This window comes from Hermetia illucens, chromosome 4 (genome assembly GCF_905115235.1).
Source record: "Hermetia illucens chromosome 4, iHerIll2.2.curated.20191125, whole genome shotgun sequence".
Lineage (NCBI taxonomy): Eukaryota > Metazoa > Arthropoda > Insecta > Diptera > Stratiomyidae > Hermetia > Hermetia illucens.
The window spans coordinates 96,718,451-96,742,894 of NC_051852.1; the positions used below are offsets into that span (position 1 = coordinate 96,718,451).

Here is a 24,444-nt window from a genome sequence, read left to right on the forward strand (position 1 = left end):
CTTTCAGTGGTGTTTCTTGGCAACGAGTCCATGTCGCTATTATTTTTTATCAAACAAACGAAAACCGAAAATGAGAAATTTTTGAGTGGTTTACATTGTTTAAATATGTGACTTCTATACTACATAACCAACAAAATGTGTTACATTTGCAAAAAATGCAGCATATTAAATAGTAACGAAGATGGGCTAATTAGTGAGCCAGCGCTATATAGTATATATCGCTTATGATGTTTTTTAGAAAATAGGTCCATTGTGGGTAGTTTTGCGGTCGGTGATAATGATGTGATCACACAGCAGTTTGACTCATTCTTCAAGAATCCCTGCGGAGTATAGTTATTGTAGGAATGGTAGTTTCCCAATTAGTTATACTTCAGTACACGATTTTGATGGAAAATCTCACAGTTAGTGTTGTGACGGCTGGTGTACTCGGTGCTGTTCGGTATCCTGCGCGCATAGCATGTGTTATATGTTGGATGGTTTTAGTCTACAACTGGGGTTGGTAATTAAGAAATCCCATATAAATTGCAGTTTGTGATTTGGTGCGCAAAAAAATAGAAAACTGCGCAGCTATTTGTTGGCTTCAATGTCAATGCCTATCATCAATAAGTTCGTATGAACTTTCCGTGAATGGGTTTCTTTTTCCACTTGCCGATCTTTCGACCTAAAATTTCGATTGGCATGAGATGGAAGTTTAGCAGAAACAATTTAATATCTCGTAGAAAGAGCAATTATTTGTAGTACAATGTTTTGGCATGAAGCACACCTCTATCAATACCGATAACTCCGTGCTCCAACTCGACGTCACTGTTTCTAGCATAAGTATCACGTTAGATTAATTTTGTACAAACATGTTAACACAATAACTAATTATAAACATGATATGATGATTTGACGGCGGGATGATTAAGGGGTAGAGCGCCCTCCAATCTCGCCGCTCTGGGTTTGAATCCCAGTGGTCATGAGTGTCCGTGTTCGTCTTGTGTTTGTCTTGCTGCTGTGAGCTTATCACTTGCACAGCGTTAAGTGTGATCATAGTGAAGCTGAAGCACAATCTGACTGTGTGGATGCCCTATACTCCCCCAAGGAGTGAATAGGAAACACTAACTATAAATATGATATGGAGTTAAAGACTCATTTCCGTCCATTTCTTTCCAACCTGCTTTTAAATTTTTGTGTCAGAGTATTTGAGCAGTCCGAATTCTAGAATTACTCCGACAGATTGGACGACGATTGGTAAAGGGTATTGAGTATCTTTCCGCCACAGCACTCCGTCTCCAGCTGAAACCAAGTTTTTTCGTCGAGAAAACCCGGGAAGTGATTACTCGGCCGCAAACTGACGTGGCGCTCATTTTTCAATTTGGAAATGCCCGAGCGCCGAGAAGACAGTAGAATTGAACGGAAAGCGGCCTCAATATCTCACAGGAGAGATAGAAGTAGATGGGCTGAAAATAGAGAACTCCTTGATCGTTTATTGAAACAATTGCTTCAAGAAAAACTCAAACTACTGCGATATCTGAGCCACCGACAAACACGACTAGTATTACTTCTTGTTGGCGGAATGCCAAAAGTGTAGCATCTGCCACTTGTTGCTTAGTAATTTTAATTACCTGGATGACTTTTGGAGATAACCGAACCTCTCGTCATTCCTTGGCTTTACGCCTAGATAGGAAGGCGTCAAGGAAAACCATTGGTGAGCGGCTTCGGCTAGGAAGTAACGGTAATAGTTTACTATGCCCAATAACTTTCCGAGGACTTTTACCGTTTTAGGCAATGCAAAGCTCGCGATCCCTTGTACCTAGTTTGGGTTTATGGAGTTAGGGATGTTGAAATGGTCTAGAAATTTCACCTGTGGTTGGAGGCAAGGAAGCGTTTAAAAATGCACTCAAGATTTGCCAAATGCTCGGGCTCTGTAAAGTAGGCGAATAGAAATCAAAGTTCCGTAATGACGCTTACTAAGGCAAACTGTGCCTCCATTTGGAGGAACCAAGCTCCAGAATGGTGGGACTCTTACTGCCATTGTAGTTACGGGTGCAGAAGGTCCATCCTTCCTATCGCGCGATATTTTTATTTTTTAAACCAAACCAAAAAAACCCTAGCTCTGAGTGGAGCGCCGTGGCAGAACGAAACCACCCCCAGTTGTAATTGCAACTACATTGCCGTATCTTTGTAATTATCATGTGGGTGTAATTTTTAACTATGCGCAAAACAATAAATCTTACATGTGTACTTAGAATAATACAACATGATGAAGAATTTTGGCTTGATTACGAATCTCGATGTTCTTAACCATGTATGTTCCTCTTCTGTATAAATTCTCAACCACAACGTGGGTACGAATTATATTTAGAGCGCTGATTGCGTTCTGCTCAACAATGTAATTCAGTTTCGGCAAACGAATGATTAATGCATAATGGAGTCTATTTCTACATTCTGCAGGGTCCCGCTTTAAATCTATGATACCATAATCAACTGTGACGATGAATTCATCCAGTTAATTTCTCTAAAGTTTGTGGTGACGCATAGGTCTTCCATTTTTTAGATTAACGTCATCACAACCAAAGCAGGCAAGGGTTTTTTTGCCTTCGGGGCTATAGGACTAGTAGGTCAATGGGTGCAGTAGTCAGCATGCATATAAAAAAGCGACCGTATTCGTAAAAATGCAAATATCTATCGCTTCAGACATATATGTAATATTCGTCTTATAGCAACACATTTTTTCGTATTTCCTTTCTTATTGATTTTCTTTCGTGGATGTTGAGTTTGTTAATGTTGTTATTTGTCAAAACATATTTTTGTTCTCAGTTTCATTTTCAATGCCTTCGTCTCAATGTGTTTTCTTAACGTTAATCATCTCTTCAGGTGTAAATCCAGGTACTTTACCTCATTCTATCGAGGGATCATTACACCATTGATAGATGTCTTTACCGAAGTTTCATCGATTCCAGGTGAAAGTGACGTGACACCTCACGCACTTTTCCATTTTGTAAGCCTCTTTGCAACCTGAGGATTGTTTGGATACTCAAAATGGCATATCATCTGCGAATGTTGAGCCTTTTAGATTAGGATCAGTTGGTAGATCCGAGGCATAAATGCGGTAGAGTGTCGGTTGAAGAACCCTGTCTTGAGAGACTCCAACTTAGATTTTGTAATCGCGACATGTGAAAATTTTGTATTTAATTTGCGTTCCAAAAGAAAAGATTCCAAAATTCCATGAAATTGCATTGGAAGGAACTTTTTCATTTTAAAAATCAGACCTTCTTACCAGACTTTGTCGAAGGCTTGCACCACTAAAGACCGCTGAATAATACTTTCTATTTTCCAGAGCAGACGATCCTATGAACTGTGCACTTGTACTATCCTTCTCTAGAAAACTAAACTTTGCTCTCCACTAGGTGCGGTGAAATTTTTGAAAGTAGTAGTTTTTCGAAAATCTTCGAGAGCATGGGTAATAGTCTTATGGGCCTGTATGATGCAACTTTCGTTAGGGCCTTGCCACATTTAGGAATGATTTCTGAAATATTTCAATCCCTTCGGAAATAGGTGAGACGTAAAATTCCGTTGAATATGTGAGTCACGTAAGTGATTACGATCCCTGGAAATTCTTTCAGTGTTTTTCCCTTGATTTGATCATGTCCTGCAGCTTTCCTTGGATTCACTTGTTCTTTAAAGGGTTGTGTAACTTGTTTGACTTTGAATGAGAAGTTTCCCTTCGGCCTAGCCATGGATATTTTTGTAAGTCTTGACTCCATTTGCGGTAAATGCTCAGTTGCCATCAGCTGATCTCAGTGGCGATTCGCATTGAGGTCTCTGCTTCCCGCAAGCTGTACTAGTAAATAACTAAAAAAAGGCAAAAAATGAAAACTGAATCGTCCCCATATAAATCCACTTTATATGATTATGACGTGGTGCAATAAATTTACCTGAAATGCGGAACTTTGATCTTTAATAACTTTGTTAAAAATAGTTAGATCGAGTTTAAACTTTCCAGAATTGTGTCCTATATTATCTCTTATGCTGATATCAATTTTTATACTTCTGGGATGAACTTATTGGGGTTTTCTGGTAAATTTCTAAAATATGGTAATATACTATTATTAACTTTATTTTAGCAGATAATCGAACGGGTTGTGTTTTGAGGCCTAGATTTCATATAGATGTTTGTGGTAAGGGAGAAGCTGCAGCTTCTGAGCACTCAGGCGGTGTTGGGCCATTGGGGTCGCCAGATAGATATAGTTGCAATACTGTGATTTTTTCAAATTTTTCGGTTAGGGAGGTTCTGAAAATGAAACCTGTTTCATTTTTTGGGACGCACATTTTGAGCCCTACCTCCCCTATAGTTCATCTAATATTAGAAATAAGATCAGTTTCGAAAAGTACTAATTGAACCCTTTCATTTGATACCATTGATTATCATATTCTGTGAAAAAATGTATAGTCCACTTTCGCATATATAGCTCCTCTTCAAACTCAACACAACATATGCGCCACTCGCTGCATGTAAAGGAAGACACACCACATGCTCTCAACAAATTTCGTGATAATCCGTTTAGCTGTTTCTAAGTAAATCGGGTGTGACAGACAGACAGACATTGAATCGATTTTAATAACATTTTGTTTCATACAAAACCTTAAAAAGAAACTTATTATGGAAACCACTGATATTAGTACCTCATAAATATACTTAACATTAGGTCTTTAAGGGAAGAATTTTTAAAATTTTAAGGTTCTATTTCTCTCTCATATGCATAGAACGAGTTTCGATTATCCCCTTAAAAAATGAAGTTAGAGTCTGTGTTTGGCAGTTTGCTGGCTAAAGAGGCAGTGAAAGTTGTGTCAATTCGGCGATCCAATATTAAGGGAAGAAACACAACGATATATGGAACTCTAAGTTCAGGTATAATTTATATTGAGCTGTTATGCCGGAGCATTGATTTCGATACCTTTTCAAAATATTCGGATCGACGACAAGTATACACGCAATGCAAGAGAAAAAAAACAACCCTAAAATACCAGTAATTTTTACAAAAACAACTGCTGCTGGCAGATATAGAACACTCTACGCCGATGGACTAAAGTTGGCTGTTTTCAATTTTTCAGCGACAAAGGCGGCCAAGTAAACAAGAAAATTGGGAGGCCAGAATTACAGTGCTACAAAACGGGGAAGGATACGTTTGACGTTTACTGTAATAATTATATAATAAACTGAATTACCAAGAGATGGCTCATGCACCTCTTTTTTGGAATTGAAAGAAGCCATGCCGGCCTTGAATCGTCGTGCACTTTAAAGAAATCAATTCACAGTGTGAAAAGCTGCATTTAGAAAAGAGTCAGCGAAAGGCCGCCTTACGGAGAAACAGGAGAACCCACATTGCCGGAATTCTCTGGTTTCAGATTTTACATCGTTTACAAAGTAAGGGATTAACGGGATAAAAAGCATAAATTTAAAGTCAGAGAAGACTCATTCTCAGAAACTACCCAACCGAAAAATCTCAAAAAAAAAATAATGAAGAGTCGACTCTACGTAAAATTTAGGCCTCAAAATACATCCCAGGTCAATTCCTTAAAATGAAGTCAGTAGTGTTTCTTATACAGTCCTTATTTTCGAATTTTACTGGAAAAATCCACTTGAATTCCTCTTATGATAGTTTGAAGGGAATCATACTATTATGAGCCAAGTTATGGTTGGTTTTGTCTATTGGATATGAATTTACTGCATCCTAAGGGAGCATACACTCGGGGAGTAGGATTAATACCGGGTAGCCTGAAATGCATTCCTGAATGTTGTTCTAAAAGTGAAGTCAGTTTGTAGGAATATAGCACCAATGCATGTATGTTTACCACATTGGGATCATTTCTCCAAATATATACCCACAATGGGAGAGAATGTAGAAGGAACTGTGAAATCTTTATTTAAACGGTATTTCAGCAAGTAGATAGCAATTTTAAAGTTGCCAATATGTGTGGCTGTCGTTTAGATAATGGTCTTTGTCTTGGGTTCGTTCTATTTTTGACGGGTGACCCTCAGGAATTTAAAATCAAACTTCAAGATTTCACTTAGTTGGGCTTTTGTCATTACTCTTTCAAAGATACTGTCGAGACAGATTAACCGCGTTATCCGCTACCCGCGATGGATTTTAAAATGAACCAGCAAACTTGCAGCTAGTACATCTGGAGGATTTATCAGCCTTATTTTATACCTACCTATTGTATTAAATTAGCAATGTTATCTTGGTCAGTTGCAATTAGCAGACCCTCGTGGATTTTCGGATTCTCCCCATACCATGGAGGGGTTATTATTAAGTTACACTAGGTGGATCATTCTTTGAAGACTTCAGGAATCGAACAAGTCAGTCAGCAATCTTCAAACTATCTTCTTTTAAGTAATTAAATTCCGCACTAATTGACTCCTAGTATATTACACTGTGGGGCTATCTTATTTAACTTACTTTAAATGTCAAATAAATCACACACAAATCTCACAACTAATCACGATTTCTTTCTTTTCTTGTTCTTATTCCCTGCAGAAGATTCTTCAAAAATTCAAATTCCCTAAAGCCGTCCTATGCCGGCGACAGCTCTTCAACAAACTCTCCCGAGTCCAGCTGTTCACTGGTCCACTTTCCTCTGCTGGTCCGAGTCATGCTAATTTTTGCTATCGGTGACCCCGACTTCGATCTTCAAAGTTGGCGGCAGCAAAAGCAAAAATTTCTCCCAATTACGACAAATCCCCATTCGCCCCAGCCAGAAGTAAACATAGCATGTACCCAATAATATATAGGATAGGCAAGTCTGTGTGGAAGTAAAAGATCGACAATTCTTTCGCAATGTTAGAAAATTGCGGGGAAAAATTTTAAAGATTTAAATGGAAATGAGTTTTAGAGATTTGGGGAAATGAACATTAAATTGATGATTTAAAAATTAAATGTTTCATGTAAATGAATGTCGTGAAGCGAATTAGGAAATTGGAAGGAGTATATTGAAGAAATTAAAGGGTGCTGAAACATAAGAAACAAGTCGGGAAACTGGAAGGTAGACACTTCAGGCATGAAAAGTTTTGTATATTTCTTTTGTAAAGAGATTTGAGTGTGCATTTGTCCCATTAGTATGTAGCACGTAATATATGCATATATTATGTGAAAATATTCACTTGATATTGATATTCATTCATTCATTTCGCGATTCTAGGATGAACTTAACTTGCTATCTATTACTAAAAATTATAATAATATACCATTATTAACTTTATTTGAACAGATATCGGTATGGAAGATATTTCGGAGCCCAGGCACCATATAGTGGCAGCCTTCTGATTTCAGATTTTTCGGTTTGGTAGTTTCTGAGAATGGCCCCCTTAAAGAAATGGTCACTTTCAACCCCTCTCACTCCCCACCCTTCCAACGAATGTAAAAACTAAGACCGGCTTCGAAAAGTAATAATCGAGACCTTTAATTTGATACCCCACATGACTATATTTGATGAAAAAAAATGTTACACCCCCCTTTTGCATGTATGGGGACCCCCCCCCCCCCCTTAAATTCAATGTAAAAGGATGTAACTCACTATATGTGTGAGCGTTCACAGTTCCCACATTTGTACCAAATTTGATGTCAATCGCTATAACCGTCTCCGAGAAAAATGCGTGTGACGGACAGACAGACAGACAAACAGTAAACCGATTTTAATAAGGTTTTGTGTTTACACAAAACCTTCAAAATGAAGAAATGCTGCATATTAGCAAGTGCACGCCGTCGTCAGATTGTCATTGGCCAAGGTGAATGAAATGCCGCACATGTCGCAAAGCAGCGGGAACTACAAGGCCTGCCGTGTCATATTTTTCTGATGGATATTACTCTGTTTGAGCAAATTTCTGACAAAACGCCAGTGTGCACATTCTAAGAGATCATTTGACTTTGTGTCTTAATCGCAGTTTTATTATTGCATAACAAACTATTGGAACTTGCGCTGGTGTGAGAATAGCAAATTGAGAATATATTTTTCTGCCTTTTCAACGATTCTTCTGCAATTGATAAGAAATCAGATGAAGCTTTAGTCATAAACGCCAACTACAGCTAGAAAAAAATAATTCTTAAACTTCTCGATTGAAACTAATTATTCACTGTTTGATTTCTACTTTACAGATACACAATAGAACTGACCCATGGCCAATTTACTTGGACAATAAAAAAACGTTATAAACATTTTAATGCGCTGCATCAGCAACTTAGAGTTTTTAAAGCATCGTTGAATTTCCCGTTCCCGTCCCGTAGTCATAAGGAAAAACGCGCAAGCTTCAGGGATTGCTACCAAGTACAACCTACTTCAAACACTCCAGCTACTAATGATAAGAAAAAGAGGAAGGCCCTCCCACGTTTCCCAAACCGTCCTGAATCCTTAGTGACAGTGGAATCACTGCCAAATCGTATTCAACAACTAGAACAGTATTTGTATAATCTGTTGAACATCAGTCTTTATCGGAACCACTACGAAACGGTTAGTTTGTTAATTGCACAAAGGATTTGCTTTTTTTATCTATTCTATTTTTTATTTTCTTACTTGTAAAACAATTAACGTGATAGTCCTGGCTTAATTTTGTTCACAATATTAATCGCAAAACCATTCAGTAAAATCTCTGTCGGAATTTTATGTGGAACTAATTGTATTTATGTCATCTTTTAAATAAATAGACAAATTTTCTAGAAGTCTCAAACATATCCTTCATTCCGGCACTGGGGGAGAAGGGTACTGAAGGACCTGTTATGAAAAGAACAGGATCAACTCGACCTGGCCAAGCTGGATGTAATTGTTTCGGTATTCTGCAGCACAACTGTTGTGTGCGTTGTAATTATTTTTGTTCCGATGTTTTATGCGGAAAATGGAGGAATCGATGGTTCTTCGTAAAAGAAACATTTTTTGGCTACATGCGACCATCAGATGGCGCTGTAAGGTACATGATGTTAAACTTACCTTTAGTCACTCTTCTTTTATAATTACCTTATTCCTCGTTTCCAGGGCGGTTGTGCTATTTGACCAAGGATTCGATGTGTCAACTGGGATGTATAGTACTGGTATGCGTAATGGTATGCAAATTATAACAAATAATCGTCATATGATTTTAAAATGCTGGACAAGAAGAAAATCGAAAGAATGGATGAACCACTTGAAGGACGCTGCAAACGGTTCAGGTAAATATTGATTCTTGAAACTGTTTGGGAGGACACAATTACAACAATTATTTTTGGATTTTGACCAGCTCGAGACTTCACCCATCGAAATTTACATATGTCATTTGCACCTGTAAGATCTTCAATGCAAGCAGGTTGGTTTGTAGATGGATCAAGCTATATGAGTGCGGTGGCTGATGCGTTAGAGGCTGCAACAGAGGAAATCTATATTGCTGACTGGTGGCTGAGTCCGGAGATTTATATGAAGCGACCCGCAATTGACGGAGACTATTGGAGGTTGGATAAAATATTACAACGAAAAGCGGTAATTGCATATTTTGCTTGATTCTAATTAGTTATATTAAATTCAAATTATTTTTCTTACAGTCGCAGGGAGTTCGAGTTTTTGTGCTACTCTACAAAGAAGTCGAAATGGCCTTAGGTATTAACAGTTATTATAGTAAGCAACGGCTTGTAGATGCTCATGAGAATATTAAGGTAAGCCTAAAAATGTTTATGGAAGTAATTGTTTGCTAAGTTTTTCTTTTTTGAAATCTTATTTGGGCTCTCCCCATAATCGGTTGAGAAGGGGAGATGGAATATTTCTAATGACCGAGAAACATTCTCATGTTTCGGAGGATAGGAGTGGTTTGCCTAGCTAGCGGTAGCATCTTACAAAAAAGAAAACAAAAATTCCTAATAAAACTACAAAAAATGTTTATCATAATGTTATCAAGCGAAGTAAAACCCTCGTCAGATGAAGGAGTACAGCTGTGTTGTTTAAATTCTGAAAAAAATTCAATCGCGACAATTAGAAGGATAAATTATAGCCGCAAAGATAATAATATTGGAATGTTCGAACAAACATTTTGATAGTTTGGTCTGCAATGAATGTGTTGATCTTGGCTCTAGAGTTTCATACTTCAATGGTATTTTAGTCACTTCAAGATCTTGTTCTGTGCATTAAGGAATTTCCAAACAAAGACGTAGCCATTATTAGAGCGTAATATAAAATTGGAAAATATCACATGACATATCGAGGAGAAATATCAGACGGGTCCCATAATCAAGTTAGCTATTAATGATTTTTCTTCTCGTGCTGGACTGTTTTCAAGGTTTTGTGTAAAAGAAAACAAAACGATTGTTCTCTTGCTGGTTAGCGCTATTTTTGTTTTATTTTAGCAAGTAGTAGGCCGAGTTTTTTTAGCCAGGAATTTTATTTTAATAAAATATAGTCGTGTGGATATCAAATGACAGGTCTCGCTTAGTGTTTTTCGAAACTGACGAGCAACTAAAGAGGTGGAAAGAACACTTCACCACGGTTCTTAACAGTATCATATCCGGTAAAGTTATTTCTCTTGTGGACGAAATGGTTAGTCATGCGGATACGAATTGTTCCTCTAAGCAGAAGAGAATCATTTTGGCCGTTAATCCACTCAAAGGGAGTAAAGCCGGTGGGTTTGACAGTCTCGCCGCAGCACCGCCAGTTACTGCAAATTTGCTACTTCTATTCGTACGGAAATCTTGGGAATCCGAAACATTTCCCCGAGAGTGGAAGAAGGGGATGATCGTTGAAACTCCAAAGAAGGACACCCGTTTTGGGTGTGAAAAATTGGAGGGGTATCTTCGTGCTCCCTGTCGTTGCGAAAATAATAGTTAAAATAATCCCGGAGGCATTAAAGATCTTGAAAGTTTAATCGATGGAGAGCAGGCTAATTTCCGCTTTAGATCCGCTTGAATTGACCACATCATCACACTACGGATAATTTTGGAACCGTGGGCGAAGTTTAGGTCTTCGTTTCACCTGCTCTTCATCGATTTCGAGAAAGCTTTAGTGTGAACAGGCAGAGTATCTCTGCTTACTTAGGAGGGGCATTCTGGAAAAACTAATAACTCATATCAGAGCGACATATAATGGCACAAAATGTCACTTGTTGCACCGAGCTAAAATCTCGGAGGATTTTAAGGTACGAAGCGGAGTCCGCCAGGATTGCATCTTGCCACCGATATTATTTCTTCTTGTTATCGATGGCGTTCTCCATGCTGCCTTGTCCGAAGGACGTAGAAGAGTTCAATGGACTATGACATTTTTCCTCAAACACTTTAACTACGGTAATGACATCTGTTTACTCTCTCACCAGGTCATGAACCTTGGCCAAATGACTCTGACTTTAGAAAGAGAGGTAAGTAGAGTTGAACTGAAGATAAACACGAACAAAACCAAGGTTTTTAGTCTGGCGGGCCATCGCGCTCTCCTTATCTGCACTAATGGGAAGAACATCGGCGTCAATCAATTCATATATTTAGGAAACGTGGTTGCTGCCGTCGATGGGACTGAACTGGATGTTGCCAGACATAATAACAGCGCTAGATCCGCTTTCGCTGTCTTGTTTAACAGCTGGAAATGTAGTTATCTCAACACCAAGATCAAGTTGAAACTGTTCTGTGTTTGTGTTCTTCCCATGTTCCTATGTGGAAAGTGACCCCAACTATCGCTCAAAGGCTGAAAGCCTTCGCGAACACCTGTCTGCGACGTAGTATAGGAGTACGCTGACCTGACATTATTGCAAACGTAGACCTTAGTCGGCGTGCCATCAGTGCAACAATCCTGATATGGATACCAGGCCAATCGTGCCCATACGCTGTTTTTTATTTAAAAGTGATATACTTATTACGAAGAGAAGCGAAAATATCAAAATATTTTCCATCTGCAGGCCTCGCATTTTTCCTATTTTTTATTTAGGTTATGCATCATCATCATCAACGGCGCAACAACCGGTATCCGGTCTAGGCCTGCCTTAATAAGGAACTTCAGATATCCCGGTTTTGAGCCGAGGTCCACCAATTCGATATCCCTAAAAGCTGTCTGGCGTCCTGACCTACGCCACCGCTCCATCTTAGGCATGGTCTGCCTCATCTTCTTTTTCTACCATAGATATTGTCCTTATAAACTTTCCGGGCTGAATCATCCTCATCTATACGGATTAAGTGACCCGCCCACAGTAACATATTGAGCCGGATTTTATCCATAACCTGACGGTCATGGTAGCGCTCATAGATTTCATCGTTATGTAGGCTACAGAATCTTTCATCCTCATGTTGGGGGTCAAAGATTCTTCGGAGGATTCTTCTCTCGAACGCGGCCAAGAGTTCGCAATTATTCTTGCTAAGAACCCAAGTCTCCGAGGAATACATGAAGACTGGCAAGATCATTGTCTTGTAAAGTAAGAGCTTTGACCCTATGGTGAGATGTTTCGGGCGAAACAGTTTTTGTAACTTGAAATAGGCTCTGTTGGCTGCCAATAACTGTACGCGGATTTTATCATCGTAGCTGTTATCGGTTACCATTTTCGACCCTAGATAGGAGAAATTATCAACGGTCTCAAAGTTATAGTCTCCTATTTTTATTCTTTCCGTTTGACCAGTGCGGTTTGATGTTGTTGGTTGGTTGGTTTTTGGTGCTGACGTTGCCACCATATATTTTGTCTTGCCTCCATTAATGTGCAGCCCAATATCTCGCACCAATCGCCGCCTGCTCGATTTGGATGAAGACAGTTTATACTTCTCGGGTCGTTCTTCCCATGATGTCGATATCGTCAGCATAGGGCCCTCGCATTTACCTCAGCATCACGGATCACTTTCTCGGGGGCCCGGTTAAAGAGGACGCATGATAGGGCATCCCCTTGTCGTAGACCGTAGATGTCGAATGGTCTTGAGAGTGATCCTGCTGCTTTTATCTGGCCTCGCACATTGGCCAGAGTCAGCCTAGTCAGTCTTATTAATTTCGTCGGGATACCAAATTCTCTCATGGCCGTATATAGTTTTACCCTGGCTATGCTATCACAGGCGGCTTTAAAGTTTATGAAAAGATGGTGCAGCTGATGTCCATATTCCAACAGTTTTTCCATCGCTTGCCACTACAAAAAACGTTTCGTTCTTTTAGATCAAACCATTCAGCAAGTCAATTTTCAACTTCCTCGTAATTTTCGATGTGATTGATTGTCAGACTGATAGAGAGGGGTGTGGGGTAATACTTCCCAATCGTGTGTGGTGGTGCCAGAATTAGTTTTCCACCTCTTATTATCCATTCTGGCCAAAGTTTGGTTCAAGTTGAACATTTGTTGTTGGTCATACATAATTAGCATTTACTGTTTCGTCAGGCTTTAGTGGTTTACGCAAAACTACTTCTGTTGGGTCCCAGCACATGGCATAACTTTGCTCCAGATGTTGCTGACTGTCCACGATCGACCCATCACAATTGTCTCACTTCCGAGCGACAGCGTGTCGTGCTCACCGAAAGCGAACTTTGTTGAGTTTCGGAGGTCGAAGCTCCCCACCCTAGGATAATATGCGAACGCAATACGCAAGCAACCATCAAGTGATGATTTCGCTCAAACCCAATTCTAAATCTCGATCTGATTTAGATATACGTTGGCGGTTAGCTGAAACCCAACTGATTTTATGGAATGATGAGTCTGATTATAATGCGTCTAGCCGTTTCCGAAGCATAAGGAGTCCTAAAATTTTAGTTTGCTAGCCCACAAGTCCTTATCCCTTTTAGTCGCCTTTTACGACAATCAGTAGTAGTACCTTCTAAACACTCCAGCTCCCAGGAGGGTTACTAGCTCAGCGTGGGACCGACTTCCTATCGTACTAGTAAGTATAATTAGTCCGAGCGGAGTTTTTATCGAAGTCGTCCAGGTTCTGTGCCTTTTTTTGTGGGTTTACTTTATTGGCTACGATTATTTTTCTAATTTTAGCTAGATTTATAGCCCTATCGGTGTGTGATGCATGATGGAATCGTACCCTTTCTTTGAAATATCCTATACTTCACCATATCTGTCTCAAATCAATTGATTATTTTTCGAATCTTTCTCATACAGGTTATGAGACATCCAGATCATGCACGTGTGGGTGTTTTTTTCTGGGCTCATCATGAAAAAATTGTAGTTGTGGATCAGACCTACGCCTTTCTTGGTGGAATTGATTTGTGCTATGGACGTTGGGATGATTTCAGACATCGCCTTACAGATTTAGGTAGCATTTCTACATCTAGTGCATCTGGAAGCATTCAACGACGGTAACATTAATCCAAAGCACATCTAAGAAACGCTACACATCCCTTTTCTAATTTGCAGCTCAAACCTTTTCTTCAACGATACAGACTCCGCAATTGGATCTCAAAAATCTTCTTCACACCATGTAACAATTCAAGAGGATCAGACGGACAAGCCTGTGCTGGAACCTGGAGATCATTTACTGATGCCTAGTTATGGCCAAGACCAGTCGTCTATAGAGGAACACATGAAGCAGAATACACCCGAGATGGAGCGAAGGAGAGTTCTAGAAAAATTCAAAGATAATGTTCGAAGGGGGAAGGACCTTATGCATCGTTTAACTTCAATAGATGGATCAAATGAACACAAGAGTTTGGAGCAAACGAAAGACAAAAATTTGTTCTTCTCAGGAAGTGAAATTGAAGAAGGTCGTAAAGCAGGGTATGAAGATCCAACGCCATTTCAAACTCAGGTCCTCAACACATACAGTGGACAAGCCAAGTTCTGGTTCGGCAAAGACTATACAAATTTCATTATTAAGGATTTCGTTAACTTGGATGCACCTTATGCTGGTAAGTACAAGTTTCATTTATTTCTTTGAATAGGCGTTTCTATGGGTCGAACTGAATCTATGAAATAATGAAACTTCCAGATTTAGTGGATAGGACAACCACACCAAGAATGCCTTGGCATGATGTTGGTGTTGTAGTTTGCGGGAGTGCAGCTAGAGACGTAGCCCGCCACTTCATTCAACGATGGAATGCTACAAAACTGGAGAAGACTCGAGAAAATATGGTAAATTACATCAATTGCTTCTTACGCTAAAGATAAGAATATCTCTATTTTCAGTCCTTCCCATATTTAATGCCAAAATCCTACAATAACATACAAACGGCCGATAAATTACCAAAAGTAATTCTGCACCGTGTAACATGTCAGGTAATTATTTCTTAAAAATAAATTTATGTGTATACATAAACCTGGGATAATACTCACATCTTTCAGGTGCTGCGAAGCGTTTCAAGTTGGAGCTGTGGATTTATAGAAAGTGATCTCGTTGAGCAAAGTATCCATGACGCATACATTCAAACAATTACAACAGCTCAACATTATATTTATATCGAAAATCAGTTTTTCATAACATTACAAATGGGCAATGGGTTTGTGAAAAACCAAGTGGGCGAAACGTTATTCAAACGAATTATTCGAGCGCATAAGTAAGTTGTCTCAATTAGAATGAAGTGCAGTGATGAACAATTTCCATTTCAGAGAAGGCAAGGTATTCCGCGTGTATGTGGTTATGCCACTTTTGCCTGGATTCGAAGGTGATGTTGGCGGCACATCAGGAAATGCTTTGAGAGCCATTACGCATTGGAACTATGCTTCAATCTCTCGGTAAGTCTCACAGGAGTTTTTCACAATGAATAGTAAATTCAGCAAATTTATGCAATCGTTTCTTGACGAAATTTATAAAACCCTACTTGATTATGGAGTCATTGTTCTTGTTTTGCAGAGGAAAAGGTTCTATTTTGCATCGCTTAAAGGAGGCAGGCATAGAAGATCCCAGTGAATATATTTCATTCCACAGTTTACGCACAAATTCTGTTCTCAATAATTACCCCGTAACGGAGTTAATTTACGTTCATTCGAAACTTTTGATCGCTGACGATAAAGTGGTAATATGCGGTTCAGCAAACATCAATGACAGATCATTGATAGGCAAACGTGATTCTGAAATAGCAGTTATCATCGAGGTAACTGTCAATTATTATTTATATTTTCGCTGATATTTGAATGAACCTTTTTTGATAGGATGAGGAATTTGAACAAGGTCGTATGAACGGGGCTACGCATCCTTGTGGAGTATATGCCGGTCGATTACGGAAATATTTGTTCCGAGAACATTTAGGTTTATTAGAGCCTGATGCTGAGCGAATGCCCATTGATGTTACGGACCCAGTTATAGATACCTTTTGGAATGGAATTTGGAAACGTACTTCGCAACGAAATACAGAAATCTACGATGAAGTATTTAAATGCATTCCAACGGATAATGTAAAAAGTTTTCTGGCTCTGAAAAAGTACCAGGAAGAGCCAGCATTATGTAAAACTGATCCAGAAAGGGCGATGCGTCGAATCAATAATATTCAGGTAATTTATACGGTGGATACACTACTGTAGTTTCCACAAACAAAAGAGTTTGTCACTTTGAAATTGATGGTAACTGTTTTGAGCACTCAGACCCTAGTGGTCCATTGTACTCGATTCCCCCTCCTAACGATGGATTTTCGCTAGTGTATGTGATGTTACCCTCGGCTCAGCTGGAGCACATCAGCATCAATAGTCTGATGCAGCCGTAGGTAGGCACTCACGTAGAAAATGCTCTGTGGACCCCACTTTTTCATTACAGAATGAGCACGTATCATCTTGAAGAAACCCTTGAACAGATGTCCAGTTAGTGAATTATGACCAGTCAGAATGTCCACAATACTTTTGCGAGTCTTCTGCTTTTCGATAGGATAAACTTTGCAGTATATTTGTTTCATTCGGACAAGTTTGGAGTGTCCAGCAGTGTTAAGGCTCTGACACCTGCCATCATAGGAAGTTTGTTCCCCGTTTTTGATAGTAGCATTAGGCACTGCTTTTGACACTCCAATTGCTGATTCCGGTTCAGACATGGGGGAAATTGAACTTCCTTTTGCCAAGACTTTCGACATTTCATTTCCCTCTACACCACAGTGACCAGCTACCCAGAGCAGTTTCACCGCATTGAATCTAGAAATAGAGTTCAATCAAAGAATTGCACAACACCCTCAACACAGCTTGACCATCACTGGCGGTTGCGATGTGTCTGACCTTCAACTCGTCAATCACATAGGCTGCTGCTCTTGCGATCGCATACACTTCAGCTTGAAAAATTGCTGCATATTGTCCCAAGGGAAAAGCCCACTTGTCGCTTTTATTCGAAAGCAAATGAGTATATCCTGCGTTAACTTATCGTAGATCCACTTAATTAAAGTTTCATCGACACCATGCTCTGGTGGCATCATAAAGTTGTTGGATAGATTGACTGTGCAAACGCTCCTTCAATGTCTACGCAATGTCTAATCGCGTACTCCCCTTTCACCAAAGTGTAAAGAACACTCACTTGGACTTTCCTCGCTGGCAAGCATGTTGGTTTTCATTTAGTGGGAGCGATCTTGGCGCCTTCTCACGAATGTGATGATCAACCAGGCTCTCCAGATGATATTATGCTGATTTGCCTGAAATTATTTGGATTTGAATAGTCATATTTCCCAGGTCTAGTGATAAAGACCACCTTAACCTTCTGCGAAGAGGTAGGTACGTCGCCCAGAGCAAGACATCCTCGAAAAAAAATTTCCTAGAAGTCGTTCTAAGTGTTCTATACCCTCCTTTAGTGAAGTATTCAAAGGACAGTACACCAACGTTCACTTCTTTATTGGTAATCAACGCTCTCGCAGTGTCGCAATTTCGCTTGTCACACTTCCGGCTTGAATGGTTTGAAGAAACCGCCGATCTGAGAGACTCGTCTAGAATCAATTCTAAACTCTCGTCTCTAATCAACTCTAAAAACTTTGAAGTACAGTCCTGCAACTTTGGCAACCTTGCTGCTTGTAGATAGGAACCAACTTTGGCATGCTGCAGGTTAATTTGATTAACCATTATGTTTGTAGACATAAGCGTAATCTAAAGTGAAAAGTGCCGCTAACAGAAGAGTCTTTTGCGTCCAGTGAGGGTCTTCCTAGGATTAAGTCTGTGACTCTTTACCACTTGTCGAATCATATCTAACATATAGTGCGATGGTCAGATCAGTGTAGTCAGATCATGTACGGCAAATTTTTCCAACTAAATCGCACAGGGCTTGTGTTTCGACACTCTGAATTTGATGATCCTTTAGCTTCTCTAGAGCATTTGTTTTTGGTTACTCAAATTTGGCGATATATATGTATAGCGATTTGGCATGCAAAATATAAAAATGGCCAAGTCGATCAGGTACCGAAATTCGGCAAAATTACCCTTAGTTTTTATGTGGCTTATTATGAACATTCTGTAGTATCGCGCTTGTAGTTTTGCAAAGTTGTCGAAGTTCTCATTGGATTAATGGAATAGCGTGATTGGAACTTCATCATTATCTTTAACGACGGTGCAGTACCTCCACGCACTCCGGTTTTGCGCTGAGGTTCATTAATTCGATATCTATAACAACTGCCTGGTGGTCTGGCATACACCTTCGCTTCAACTGAGGCAGGATCTGCATTTTCCTTCTGCCGTAGCGATTGCCTTTATAGATTTTCTGGCTTGGGTTGTCGTCACCTAAATGGATTTTACCCACAACCAAACTGCTGTGGTATCGCTCACATATTTCATGGTTGTAGAGGAATTTCAATTGTCAGACTAGGGCGAGCAGAATCTTCACTGACGGGCCATGCAAGCAGGGTGGATCGAGTTTTTCGAAAAACCTGATTATGGAATGTCCTAGGCATCTCTCAAAAATTAGATTCAGATTCCAGCCCAAAATATCCGATATTTGGGAGTAGAAGAATGTCTGCAAAAGAAAAGGCCTGATTCCACCCTTCAAATTCGTTTGTTGCTTAATTATTTGAGTCCAAGACCTCAACACCACTTTGAGCAGATTGGTGTGGATGGTGTGGGACGAAAAGTTCCTGATGTGGGTTCTACTCTAAAATAAAAAAATTCAAGGAATCGCGGAGCGAAATGAATCAAATTAACTTCTGCTGATCAGCGAAAATGTTTAACAGAATGCCTCTAGAACGGCATTTTTGTTGTCCCTTAAAAAGGTGGGCATGGAAATCCTAGTAGAGACTCTTCAGAGTACCCAATGGAAAAAATCGGGCTGCAATTAAGACCTAAATTGATATGATATTGAATGGACTAATCAATAAAAGAAAAAACAACAAATTATTAGTTTCACCATTTGTTTAACAATTGGAGTTGCTGAGTTCACCTTGCAAACTAAAGTTGAATTACGTCCCCCGCTACTACACATCATTTGGATTTGAGAGTTCTCCCATCCTAGGGTGACCTAGGAAGGGGTTTTGGTGTACGGGAACATTTTCTCTAGAATTTAGGCCCGTCTAAGTAATGCATGCTTACTTTCTGATAAGGCTTGGGCATTGACAAAGAGATTAGAGAGCCAGAAGGTCAGATCTGTCTTAAAAGAGGCTTAAATGCAGGGATCCTCAAATGGTAGATGTATCAGTCTCACTTCGACGGTATACGATTGCTGCTGGAGATGTAACCATGGCAGTGGCGAAGGGTCACAGAAACCAGCATGTTGTCTTCTTTGCTGCGGAAGCTTGCTAAGTTTAACAAAGTGGGCATCTCATGTGGTGACTTAGTTCCAATTAGTATTCTCTGACGGGTTGTTGAAAATTTCTGTCGTCTGCGCATCAAGGCAAGTTGTTGTTGTTAAATGATAAACAGCTCACGTACTGAATTTTGAGAAGCCGAATTTTGCCGTTCTTGCGAGCAGATCATCAAATGTGAGCATATGGTTTGTTAAACGCATCCAGCAACAATATAATGCTGATTGTGGGACTACGGACAGACTCTTCTCTCTTTTGTGACAATGTACTATAAAGCGGAATCCGATGTGGGACTGACGACTGCCGATTTGCTGACAGGACTCGGTTCCTGACAAGATCTTCACTAAAAGATTTTAGTCCAGGTTAAGAACATCAGAATTGTGTAGTGCTACTCGCGGACGGGAATGAGCGCGGCGCGCTAGAATTCCGTCAACGGAAAAAAGTACGGGAAATGCGGTGGTGATGAAATTAAAGGCTGCCGCAAATAACAACGATTTCATTACCGTATACCGTATTTGGCCCTGTGAGTTAGGGCTTAAGAATATACTCGCTTATCGTAAAAAGCGACTAAAAGGATTACAATTTTGCAGACTAGTAACCAACAAACTTCGAAACTTTACTGCTAGGCGCGCTCTTTTGACTTGGACTTTGGTTTCTGACAGGAATTTGACTGCACGATTGCGATCCAGGCTAAGGAGCATCACAATTGTACAGTGGTATGCATCAACGCAAATTTCCGATATAGTGGAGAAGGATGCTTTCGACGAGCAATTACACGCAATTTTGGAGAGGCTTCCTAAAGATGACATTTCGATCATAGTGGGTGATCTTTATGCCATAGTGGGCTCTGGCAACACCTTGCTCGGACATGTGATGAAGAAATACAGTCTTGCTGACCGTAATGATAATGGTGATAGGATTATGGAGCTCTGCAGCTTCTACCGTCTAATTAGTGGACATTGACAACAGATACATTGAGTAATCCGCCTGAGTATATTGATAAGCATTGGGTCGTCAAATACGACCCGGGGGGCCGTTATAAGATCTGTATCACTGCGGAATTGTGAAGATGTCGCATAACGCAATAATCTCAAGGGTGTACATCATATCACGAAAAAACTTACATATGGTAACACAACTTTCGATGGGCCTGTGAAAAAAGTTAACGGTCAACTCCTATTCATAAGGACGAGTAGCTGAATAGGTGGAAGGAACACCTTACCACGGTTCTTAATCATATCACATCCGGTGAAGTTCCGCTTCTTGTGGATGAAATGGCTAGTCAACATAACATACGGACATGGATTGTTCCTCCAACCAGAAGAGAAAGCGTTTCGGCAATGAATGCATTCAAACAAAGTAAGACCGCTAGACTCGACGGTCTCCCCGCAGAGTTATTTGTCGTTGCATCTGCAGTTTCTGCAGATCTATTACTTCCGCTCGTGCAGAAATGCCATGAATCTGAAACCATTCCCAGAGAGTGAAAAAGGGAAATGAAAGTCATCAATGTCACCCACATTATCTGTTCTTGTTATCGGTGAAGTTGAGGACGTGGAGGAGTTCAATGAACTATAACATCTTCCGCTAAACACCTCGACTACGTCGATAACATCTGTTTGCTCTCTCACTGGGTTATGGATCTTGGTCAAATGGCTCTGGGTTTGGAAAGAGAGGCAACTAGAGTTGGACTGAATATAACCACCAACAAAACAAAGTCTGAGCGTATTTGCATTAATAAGCAGCACATCGAAGGCATCGACCAATTTGGATATTTAGGAAGCATGGTTTCTGCCGACGGTGACACCGAATTGGATATTACCCGACGCATTAACAGCGCTAGATCCTCTTTCGTTGCCTTGTCTAAAATCTGTAACTACAGTTATCTGAAGAACAAGTATTCTTTCGGTGCTCCTATATGTAAAGTGACCCACATTGTCACTTGAAAGCTCCAAGCCTTTGTCAACAACTGTCTGGGCCGTATAATCAAAGTACGCTCTCCTAATATTATTTTAAACGAAGAACTTTGTCGGCGAACAGACCCACTCTCCGAAGATAGCCGACGAGTGGATCGTCCTAAAAGCACTTTGGCGCAGAATAGTAGAGGAGGAGTGTGAGCAACTCGGGAAATCATAGTGGGAGCTGAAGCGCATTCAGGTAACCGCGAATCATATATTAACGCACTCAAATGGAGTAAACCCGCCTTGACAGCCGTGTTGCGGAAATTTTCCGTGCAGCTCCTGCAGTTTCTGCGGAGTTCATATTTCCACTCATTCGAAAATGCTGGCAAGCTGAGATCTTTTGCAATGAGAGGAAAATTCAAATTTTGAGGAATGACACACGTCTTAGGTGCGATGAGGGGAATTTCGGAGTTGCTAATGCTATCGGAAAATTTAACTCAAAAAAAGTATGGATGATGACTTGGTTCAAATGCAATCTCTGATGTCCGCTCTCAACAAAGTCGGTGGCGTTTTGGCGGTTTTCTTCCAATTGGGCAGTTCATATTCTTCGGCTTCAGGTGTTTCTCAAGAGTCGTAATGTCTTGGCCTTCGGTCAAACCGAGGGGAAAAAATTTCTGCTTAGATTGAATCCAAAAGAAATTTACCTATGCGTCATCACAAATGCACTTAACATTTTCAAAAATCCTTGTCAACGATTTCACGAATTTCGTCAAGTGGAGAAGTGACTTCGCAGACAGGAAAAGGAAGCCTGGGAGAACCATCAGGTATTAGTCATCAGGATGAAGCCTTATATAACTCGATGTTCATCCTGCTGAGACAAAGAGGAAAATCTGATTTCCGACCGTATGGGCATCAACAACTAAAATATCGGCGAGTTGGAGGTCCCACCAAATGAACATGTATAGAAGAAACAGTTCGTCCAATTCATCGGCTTAAAAGCCATAAGTTGCCTTGAGTCGATGGAATTACAGCCGAATTGGTTAGATATGGTGGTGACCAACTATATCGAGCGGTTCATCAATTGATGCTTATGGTGTGGTACGGCGAATCGATGCCTGATGACTGTCAACGGAGCATAATCTTTCCCATACATAAAAAGGAGAATATCACGCAGTGCAGCAATTATAGAGGTATCGCGTTGCTCAGTATCATCTATAAGATTTTTCTGACTATTTTGCTAGGCGGGATAGCCCCATACCCTCAGAACATCATCGGCTCATACCAGAGATACTTCACTCCAGCAAATCAGCAACTGATAACATTTTCTGCATACGATATCCATCGCTTACCGTAGACTAGAATATGGCTTCCAGTTGTAGTTCAAGGCCACCTATCATAGTATAGCCAAGATAAAACTAGACGGCCATGGAAGCATTTAGTATCCCAGCTAAATTGGCTAGACTGACTAACCTGATCCTGATTAATGTGCGACACCAGATAAAAACGGCAGGATCACTCTCGAGACCATTCACCATCATCAATGGCCTAAGGCAAAAGAATGCCATATCGTGCATCCTTTTTAACCTGATCTTGGAAAAAGTGATCCTTAATGTTTATTTATTTATTTATTTGGCCTATGCTGACGATATCGACATCATGGGAAGAACAACCAGAGATGCCCAAACTGCCTTCTTCCAGATCGACGAGGCGCAGGTGGCGGGAAATCTTGGATTTGCACATTAATGAAGGCAAATATAGGGTCAAAGCTCTTACTGTACACGACAATGATCTTGCCAGTCTTCATGTATTGGGTTCTTAGCAAGGAAAATTAGGAAGTCTTGGTCGCGTTCGAGAGAAGTATCTTCCGAAGAATTTTTGCCCCGTACAAGAGAATAGACGATTCCGTAGCCTATGTAATAAGGCAATCTATGAACGACACCATGAACGTCTGCTTGTGAATAGAATGCGGCTCAATAGGTCGCGGCAGGCAGGTCCCATAATCCATATGAATGAGGATGGTCCAGCAGCAAGAAAGCCTATAAGGGTAATATCTATGGTAGAAAAAGAAGACGTGGCAGACTCTGTTGGACTTCGGATTTAAGTATTACTATTGAGAGCTGAGAGCTTCTGACAGGTTAATCCGAAAACAGTGTTAATAATGCAGTTTATTATTAAAAACGGTGATGACTCTACAATTTAGATTCATTTAGGAATCTTTTGATCCCAAAGTTGTGTGCACAATGTTTCTTTAAATATTTTAATGGAAACTACTGTATATATATATTGCTAATCTAATAATCATAATAATAATCATTTGATAATTTATTTTCAATCCTTTCCAGGGTCATTTAGTACACTTACCTCTAGAATTTTTAAATACAGAGACTCTAACACCCCCGGGGACAAGTAAGGAGGGACTAATTCCAACTTCTGTATGGACATAGTATTTTTTTACAATTTTAGTATTTCCAATTGTTTGCTTTTATTGTTATGTGCATCTCGCAGAAATGTTTCTTTTTAAAGTGTGAATGAATCGTTTAACCGTTGACCGGATACTTGTTATTAATATCCGGAAGTAACCACATACCAACCAGTACTTTATCGTTTATAGCATTTTTACCAGAAAAATTGTTTTACAGAATAGTGATACATATGCATATATGGCTTTTTTGTTTCAGTATTTATGAGGAGAAAGATTAGAAATAACCAAGATATGTTTTTAGCAGTACTGTGCAAAATATTAATAAATTATATTTTTGAAATAAAACAGAGTGTGTTTGTTTTATTTCCATATGATGATAACGACAATGGCTACTGTTTTCTAGAGACACTTGATTTTATTAATGGTAGTATTTCAATAATGAGGGTCATTTGGAATGAGTGTCGAAATTATTAAATCATAATGGAAGCTCAAGTGAAAAGTTTTCGTTTATATTTTTGAAAAGAGGAGTCTTCAAAATAAAAGTATTTCTTTTTCTTC

At 39.8% G+C, this 24,444-nt stretch overlaps 1 protein-coding gene across 8 annotated transcripts in view; it reads left to right on the plus strand.

Annotated features, from left to right (window-relative positions):
• Positions 1-24,235, plus strand: part of LOC119656008 (phospholipase D2) — a 68,685-nt gene extending 44,450 nt beyond the window's left edge. For all 8 annotated transcript variants that reach the window (XM_038062251.1, XM_038062249.1, XM_038062257.1 and 5 more), the window contains exons 3-16: positions 8,139-8,490; positions 8,685-8,944; positions 9,010-9,182; positions 9,251-9,486; positions 9,549-9,659; positions 14,045-14,241; positions 14,300-14,790; positions 14,871-15,013; positions 15,068-15,157; positions 15,224-15,435; positions 15,488-15,613; positions 15,732-15,972; positions 16,031-16,369; positions 23,807-24,235. In XM_038062251.1, the coding sequence (XP_037918179.1) occupies positions 8,139-8,490; positions 8,685-8,944; positions 9,010-9,182; positions 9,251-9,486; positions 9,549-9,659; positions 14,045-14,241; positions 14,300-14,790; positions 14,871-15,013; positions 15,068-15,157; positions 15,224-15,435; positions 15,488-15,613; positions 15,732-15,972; positions 16,031-16,369; positions 23,807-23,908 (3,073 nt within the window). In that variant the 3' untranslated portion in view covers positions 23,909-24,235. The remainder of the gene's footprint in view (positions 1-8,138; positions 8,491-8,684; positions 8,945-9,009; positions 9,183-9,250; positions 9,487-9,548; positions 9,660-14,044; positions 14,242-14,299; positions 14,791-14,870; positions 15,014-15,067; positions 15,158-15,223; positions 15,436-15,487; positions 15,614-15,731; positions 15,973-16,030; positions 16,370-23,806) is intronic.
• Positions 24,236-24,444: the final 209 nt, after the last annotated feature.